General features: G+C 59.3%; 1 protein-coding gene across 2 annotated transcripts in view; it reads left to right on the forward strand.

Annotated features, from left to right (window-relative positions):
• The window catches only part of DAGLA (diacylglycerol lipase alpha), a 50487-nt gene extending 43224 nt beyond the window's left edge, over positions 1 to 7263 (forward strand). For both annotated transcript variants that reach the window (XM_049779586.1, XM_049779585.1), the window contains 7 exons: positions 30 to 172; positions 1388 to 1456; positions 1646 to 1718; positions 2572 to 2768; positions 3299 to 3428; positions 3681 to 3865; positions 6095 to 7263. In XM_049779586.1, coding sequence (XP_049635543.1) covers positions 30 to 172; positions 1388 to 1456; positions 1646 to 1718; positions 2572 to 2768; positions 3299 to 3428; positions 3681 to 3865; positions 6095 to 7094 — 1797 coding nt within the window. In that variant the 3' untranslated portion in view covers positions 7095 to 7263. The remainder of the gene's footprint in view (positions 1 to 29; positions 173 to 1387; positions 1457 to 1645; positions 1719 to 2571; positions 2769 to 3298; positions 3429 to 3680; positions 3866 to 6094) is intronic.
• Positions 7264 to 8135: the final 872 nt, after the last annotated feature.

Consider the following 8135-nt stretch of genomic DNA (forward strand, 5'->3'; position numbering starts at 1 on the left):
CCCAGCTCTCAGATCATCTTGGTCCCCAGGGCCGCGGGACCAAGCACTATGGCTTGATTGTGGTGGGCCACTCGCTGGGCGCAGGCACCGCTGCCATCCTCTCCTTCCTCCTGCGCCCCCAATACCCGACCCTCAAGTGCTTTGCCTACTCACCACCAGGCGGCCTGCTGAGGTGAGTGGTTGGCTGAGTCAGGGTGGCCTGGAGTGGAGGAGAGTGGGGCAGGATTAGGGGCTTAGGGGAGACCAGGCCTTGAATGGGGTGGGACTGGGATCAGTTTATTTGGGGGATTAAGTCTGAGCCAGGATATGCGCTAGGGGGTGCTGTGGAAACAGACACAGTCAGGGAAACAGGCCATGTGAACCATGACCAGGCAGAGACCAAGCAAGCTGGGTATGGGGAGGGGACACAGAGGCCCATCGGAAGTGCCCCCAGGACTGGCCATTTGGGTGGTGGCTGCAAGGACTGTGCCCCAAAGCCATCAATGTCAGCACTGCTCTCAGCAAGTAACACAAACCCCAGAAACAAAATCTTGAAAGTGGAGCCTGAGAGCAAGGGTCCAGTAGGGAAGGGCCTTGTTCCGTGGCACACAGCCAACCCGGATTCCATCCCTGTATCCCACAGAGTCCCCTGAACCTCGCTAGGAGTGATCCCAGAGTACAGAGCTGGGAGAAAGCCCAGAGCACCACTAGGCATGGCCTCAAAACTAATAATGACAATAACAATAACAATAATAATAATAATAAAGTGAAATTAGAAAGCAAGAGCATGGAGCTGGAGTCATAGCACAGCGGTAGGCCATTTGCCTTGCATGTTGCCGACCCAGAATAGACCTGGGCTCGATCCCCAGCATCCAATATGGTCCCCCCAAGACTGCCAGGAGCGATTTTTGAGCACAGAGCCAGGAATAACCCCTGAGCGTTGCTGGATGTGACCCAAAAACAAAGCAAAAAACAAAAAAAGAGCAAGAGAAGTGATGATACAGTCGACCTGGGTTCAATCCAAGTATTCCATATGGTCCCCTGAGCACCGCCAGGAGTGATTCTTGAGTTCAGAGCACCTCAAGGTGTGACCCAAAAATGGAAGAAGGAAGGAAGGAAGGAAGGAAGGAAGGAAGGAAGGAAGGAAGGAAGGAAGGAAGGAAGGAAGGAAGGAAGGAAGAAGGGAGGGAGGGAGGGAGGGAGGGAGGGAGGAGGAAGGAAGGAGGAAGGAAGGAGGAAGGAAGGAAGGAAGGAAGGAAGGAAGGAAGGAAGGAAGGAAGGAAGGAAGGAAGAAAGGAAGGAAGGAAGAGACCAGCATGAACCCCACAGACCTTCCTTACTGGCAGGAGATGGGGGGGCCAGCAGCAGGTGACCCCTCCCCCTCCCTGATCACCCACTTCCCTTGCAGTGAGGACGCCATGGAGTACTCCAAGGAATTTGTGACAGCTGTGGTGCTGGGAAAGGACCTGGTCCCCAGGTGAGTTGTTCCTCCACCTCGGGGTCGGGATGCCCTCCCATCCCCAGGGCCCCCCAGCACCTCTGTCCCTCCCAGAGTCCCCTCCTTGTCCTCTGGCACCCATTAGGCTCCCCTGCCCACCCAGACTCTTCCCTCCTGGCTGCCCCCCCACCCCTTGGACCAAGCTGACCCCTGCTCGCTGCTCCCCAGGATCGGCCTCTCGCAGCTGGAAGGCTTCCGAAGGCAGTTGCTGGACGTCCTGCAGCGAAGCACCAAGCCCAAGGTGAGTATGTGTTGAAACTGAGGCACCCCAGAAGGCAGGGGGCTTGCTCTGCTCACACAGGAAAGCACAACTGAGGGTGCCCAGATAGATGCCCAAAGGCAGGAAGAGGACCCCAAAAGAACAAGGCTTTGGGACTTCAGGCCTGTGACAGGAAGAAATCAGGAAGGACCTGGCACCTCTCCAGGCGGCTGGGACCTGTTTCCACTGCCATCACCACTGCCAGGGGAGGGGCCCAGGAAGTCACTGGGACCTTTTCCAGATTGTGGGTGCTGGGGGGCCGTGGGCGTGGGGTCAGAGGAGCCCAGACACCGCCATCAGAGCCTCAGCAAAGGATCCATCTCATTGCTATCTGTGCCTTGTGCCAGGTGGCAAGACAGTTGGGCAGGTGAATTGAGGGGGCTGAGTCAGCTCGAGGAGTCCTTTCTGGGAGGCTAAATTGCTCCTGCCACTCCCATCTCCTGCATCAATCAGCCTTACCTACCCACAGGACCCAGAAAATCAGTCCCACCCTGTGTACCTCTCAGCCCCACCCCTACACAAGTAAGCCCCATCCTGTGCCCATCAACCCCACATAGCCCTGCCCATGTCCATCAATTCCCAAGCTCTGCCCTGCTCCTATTGGCTCTGCCCCCATCATCTTTGCTCCTGTGCCTGTCAGACACACACACACACACACACACACACACACACACACACACACACACACACATCAACCTTGCTGCAGGCTCCTTTCTTGATACAGACTCCATTATCAGCCCCTCCCCTATGCTGTCAGCCCCACCCCCAGCATGTCCCCTTGTCCCCCTGCCCCTGCTGAGCTCAATGCCCTTCTCCTCCCCACACCCCACACAAGTGGCGGATCATCGTGGGGGCCACCAAGTGCATCCCCAAGTCAGAGCTGCCCGAGGAAGTGGAAGTGACTGCCCTGGCCAGCACCCGGCTCTGGACCCACCCCAGCGACCTGACCATCGCCCTGTCGGCCAGCACCCCGCTCTACCCCCCGGGGCGCATCATCCATGTGGTCCACAACCACCCGGCAGAGCAGTGCTGGTAGGTGGCGCTGGGACAGGGTCCCCCACAGAGGAAATGCCTCCCCTCACTGCCTGGTACCCCAGAACAGCTCTTCCCACTGTGAGGTCCTGCCTGGCCCCTGACCTACCCAGTCACCTCCAGTCACAACACAGGAATTACTTGAGGGGGTGTCGTGGGTTTCTAGAAGCTGGCTTAGTGATGTGAGGCTGCGGTGCCCCCCACTGGGACTGAGGTGACCCCAACATCTCAACATCTCTGCCCCCCCCACCCCCCGTGAGAAGGGCCTGGTGTCAGCTCAAGTGCATAGAGCAGGGCCAGAGTGATAGCACAGCGATAGGGCATTTGCCTTTCACGTGACCAACCCAGGATGGACCCTGGTTTGATTCCCGGCATCCCATATGGTCCCCCAAGCCTGCCAGGAGTGATTTCTGAGTGCAGAGCCAGGAGTAATCCCTGAGTGCCGCAGATTCCCCAGGCTTGGGGATGGGGGCGAGTCCAGGGCTAGGACTGGGCCCTGCCCAATCCTCCTGCTGACCCCCTCCACTCAGCTGCTGTGAGCAGGAGGAACCCACTTACTTTGCCATCTGGGGCGACAACAAGGCCTTCAACGAGGTGGTCATCTCGCCAGCCATGCTGCACGAGCATTTGCCCTACGTGGTCATGGAGGGGCTCAACAAGGTGAGGGGACCCCCCTTTTTCTGAGATTGGAAGTGTGTGGACCCAAGGCCCCCTACGGGCACCACTGAGATCAGGGCCTCCAGTCCAGGCTCTGTCCCTATCCCTGTCCTGTCCCCACAGGGACTGTGGGGGGAGCCGTCACCCTGCCTGGAGATGCTAACTAGGCTGTGGGCATGGGGGATGTGGGGGGAGCCCCCCCACATGGCCACCCCCCTTTGCCCACCTCCAGCTTGTTCTCCCTGCCACCCACAGGTGCTGGAGAACTACAACAAGGGCAAGACGGCCCTGCTGTCCGCCGCCAAGGTCATGGTGAGCCCCACCGAGGTGGACCTCACCCCCCAGCTCATCTTCCAGCAGCAGCCGCTGCCCACGGGGCCGCCACTGCCCACCGGCCTGGCCCTCGAGCTGCCCACCCCAGACCACCGAAACAGTGTCAGGTGAGGCCCCCCCACCACTTCGCCAGCTGTGCTGGCATCTGCTCCGCGCATGCGTGCCCGCTGGCTGTCCCAGGTGCTGCTCGCAGCTCTGTGCACATGCAGGGATGCAAGGTCAGAGCAGCTACGCAAAGGATCATTCAATCACTCACACACACACACACACACACACACACACACACACACACACACACACACACACTGACATACTCAGCCTCATAGATTGCAGCCTTCAGCACGCTCAGGCTCGCATAGTGCGGCATGCGTAGCACATGCGATCACAGGCATAACCAACACAGGTATGAACATGCAAAGCACATTTGATTCGATCATGCATAGACATTGAGCACATGTTTTTGTTGTTGTTTTGTTTTTGGGGGGCCACATCCGGTGACGCTCAGGAGTTACTCCTTGGCTATATGCTCAGAAATGGCTCCTGGCTTGGGAGACCCTATGGCACGCCCCAGGGAATCGAACTGCGGTCTGTCTTGTGTCAGCCATGTGTAAGGCAAATGCCCTACCGCTGCGCTATTGCGCTGGCCCCAGACACTGAGCACATGCATAGCACACAGAGAGACACACATGGCCACGCCTATGACCAGTCACGGGTATTGCATCGCATGAATAGTCTTCACACACAAGACTCGTGTTTCAAGGACACAGCAAGGCCAGAGGCACAGCCACAACCCAAGGGCGCGCTTTGGGGCTGGGGGCAGCAGCGGTGCAAACTCAGGACCCCACATTCTGCCTGCTGCTCCCAGGCCTGGTTTGTGATACCTCATAGCAATGCTACACACAAAACACACCTACTTCGGGCCCGGAGAGATAGCACAGCGGCGTTTGCCTTGCAAGCAGCCGATCCAGGACCAAAGGTGGTTGGTTCGAATCCCGGTGTCCCATATGGTCCCCCGTGCCTGCCAGGAGCTATTTCTGAGCAGACAGCCAGGAGTAACCCCTGAGCACCGCTGGGTGTGACCCAAAAACCAAAAAAAAAAAAAAAAAAACACACCTACTTCTGAAACAGTCGGGTGTGAGGGATGTGCTGGACGCTTCAGTGTTCACTGCCCCGACTTCCCCGGACCCTTCGCGCCCACACACTGAGCCTGACTCATAGCTGTGGCCTGGAAGCTTCGAGAACACCAGTGACTGCTTCCAGCTGCGTGGAGGGACACCAGGACCGCTCTGCCAACTTTCTGCACTTCCCCGCATGGCCACATGGGGGAGCCCTGCCCAGTGCCTGCCACACACCCCCGGCTAGTCTCCTAAGCCCGGCAGACTGCAGCAAGGGGCACCTAAGCACGGGAGAGTGGGTGAGGTGGGAGGAACCAGAGTGAAGAAGGAAATGAAGGGACGGACCCCAGAAAAGGCAGTCTTCGGTGGGTGGTGTTCTTGAGCCTTGCCCACCAGGGCCCCTGGTGCAGTGCCAGACCCCCGTAGCATTGTTGCAGCCTCAATTCTCCAGTGGCTGTCAGATGCCTTTGGGCCCCCAGCCCTGGCTCAGTCAGACAGTGACCCTTGAGTTATGTTGTTTTTGTTAAACATCTTGAAAAAAAGAAAAACTGGCCAGAGAGATAGTACAGAGGTTAAGGCGCTTGCTTTGCAGGAAGGCAGGAAGGAAGGAAAGAAGGAAGGAAGGAAGGAAGGAAGGAAGGAAGGAAGGAAGGAAGGAAGGAAGGAAGGAAGGAAGGAAGGAAGGAAGGAAGGAAGGAAGGAAGGAAGGAAGGAAGGAAGGAAGGAAGGAAGGAAGGAAAGGTTTGTGGTCAGAGCAATAGTGTAGCAGGTAGGGATTTTGTCTTGCATGTGATTGATGGGGGTGTGAGGTTCAATTCCTGGCACCCATGTGGTCCCCTGAGCACTGAGCCAGGAGTAAGCCTGAGCACCGCCAGGTGTGGCCCCAAAAGGAAGGAAGATAGATAGGAAGGAGAATTGGATTTAGGTTTGGACCAGAGAGCTAGTTCAAGGTATAAAGCTGATAAGGATTCAAAACCAACAACCCCCTGTGGTCCCCAAAGCTTGAACAAAGTGACCCCTTGAGCACAGCCAAATGTGGCCCCAGAACCAAAAGACCAAAGAGCGAGAAGCAGAGACAACAAGGGTTTCTTTCCCCACCTCTGCCATTCAAGCTAAACTGACTCTCCCTCCTCCTTCCCCCCAAGTTCCCTCCATCCCTCACCCCGGGGGTCTTTCTCTCTGCCCCTCCTGAGTCTCACCCCCCTGCCCCACCCTCTGCAGGACCAAGTGCCAGTCTGAGATGAGCCTGGAGGCCTTCTCGGAGGGGCAGTTGCTGACCCCGGCGGCGGCGGTGACAGCCGCAGCGGCCACCGCCTCCCAGGACCCGGTGGAGCTCCTGCTGCTGTCCACGCAGGAGCGGCTGACGGCTGAGCTGCAGTCCCGGCGCGCGCCGCTGGCCACCATGGAGAGCTTGTCAGACACCGAGTCCCTCTACAGCTTTGACTCCCGCCGCTCCTCTGGCTTCCGCAGCGTGCGGGGCTCCCCCAGCCTGCATGCCGTGCTGGAACGTGAGGAAGGACCCCTCTTCTACATCGACCCCGCTATTCCGGAGGAGAACCCCTCACTGAGCTCCCGTACCGAGCTACTGGCCGCTGACAGCCTGTCCAAGCACTCACAGGACACGCAGCCCCTGGAGGCCACCCCGGGCAGCAGAGGGTCGGGCACCCCAGAGAGGCCACCCAGCATCGCCACCATTGCCACCGCCGGTCCCCCAGAAGTTGAGGAGGCCGCAGAGGAAGAGGGTGGCAGCGGCGGGGTGGCTCCTCGTGGGGACTTGGCCATGCACAACGGGCGTTTGGGGGACTCCCCCAGTCCGCAGGTGCTGGAGTTTGCTGAGTTCATTGACAGCCTCTTCAATTTGGACAGCAAGAGCGGCTCGTTCCAGGACCTCTACTGCATGGTGGTGCCCGAAAGCCCCACTAGCGACTATGCCGAGGGCCCTAAGTCCCCCAGCCAGCAGGAGATCCTGCTGCGGGCCCAGTTCGAGCCCAACCTGGTGCCCAAGCCCCCCCGGCTCTTTGCCGGCTCCACCGATCCCTCTTCTGGCATCTCGCTGTCCCCGTCGTTCCCGCTCAGCTCCTCTGGGGAGCTCACGGACCTCACACCCACCGGCCTCAGCAGCCAGGAGTGCCTGGCGGTGGACAAGATCCGGACCTCGACCCCTGCGGGCCACGGGACCAGCCCAGTAAAGCAGGACGACCTGGCCATCTCGGCCCGCTAGCATCGGTCAGCCGATGGCCCGGAGGTCTGAGACTGTCCCACCCACATTCCCACCCCACCCCAGTTCTCACTTACCCCAGGGCCAAACCCTCCCCGCCAAAGCTGGCCAGGCCTGGGGCACTGCTGCTGAGCTGGGGGTCCCCCTTGCTACCTCAGCTTAGGACCCTCAGAGTCTAGGAGCTAGGATGGGGCAACCCCCCCTCAGGAAAGGGAGGGATGGATGGGGGATATGAGCAGGGAGGGAGGGGCCTGGGGTCCAACAGTAGGGACCCCTGAGCCCTAGGTTTCCCCTCCTCTTCAAGGTCTCCTGACTGCTCTCCCCCTACAGTGCTCATCACTGCCTGGAAGGAGGGAGATTGGCCTCTGTGGAACCCACCTGTGGCTCCGTTTCTGTCCTGGTTACCCCAGAAGGGGTGCCTTCGGGCAGCGCCCTGGTGTGACCCTCCCAAAAAAAGCACCCCTTTTTCCCCCTTCCTCGCAGTGCTGCGGATGTTTACAGAAGCTGTGGGCTGGCCCCTCGGAACACGCCCGATACAGCCCCTCTTGGCAGTCCCCAAGCCTTCCCCTCATGCCCATTTGGGCTCTGGGCTCTGTGCTCCCCAGGGCCTGCCCTGCCTCCCTCATCACTTCCTGCTGGTCTTTCCACAACACCCCCAAAAATGCCCCCCTCAGAGCTGTTCCTTGGGGTGACCTCCCCAAGGCCGCACCACCAGGGCCTGAGAGGCAGGAGAGCCTACCAGTTCTCCTTTCCCCAAGGACCCCAACCCCCCATATTCACAGGCCCAGTGCGGGGATGTAAAGCCAGAATAATCCACCCACCCACACACACACACACACACCCTCTACTGCCCTGTCATGCATGGATCAGCCGGACTGTCCCCCAGCCCTACCTAGAGAGGGGCTCTCAGGCCTTTGCCATTCGCCCAGGGTCCCCACTTAAGGGCTCCCTTCCCTCCACAGGTGGAAGGCGGTGGGGGTGTATGCACGTGTGCCCACTGCCAGCCTCCTCCAGACAACAGCGTGTGTGTGTGTGTGTGTGTGT

Source organism: Suncus etruscus, chromosome 9 (genome assembly GCF_024139225.1).
Source record: "Suncus etruscus isolate mSunEtr1 chromosome 9, mSunEtr1.pri.cur, whole genome shotgun sequence".
Classification (NCBI taxonomy): domain Eukaryota; kingdom Metazoa; phylum Chordata; class Mammalia; order Eulipotyphla; family Soricidae; genus Suncus; species Suncus etruscus.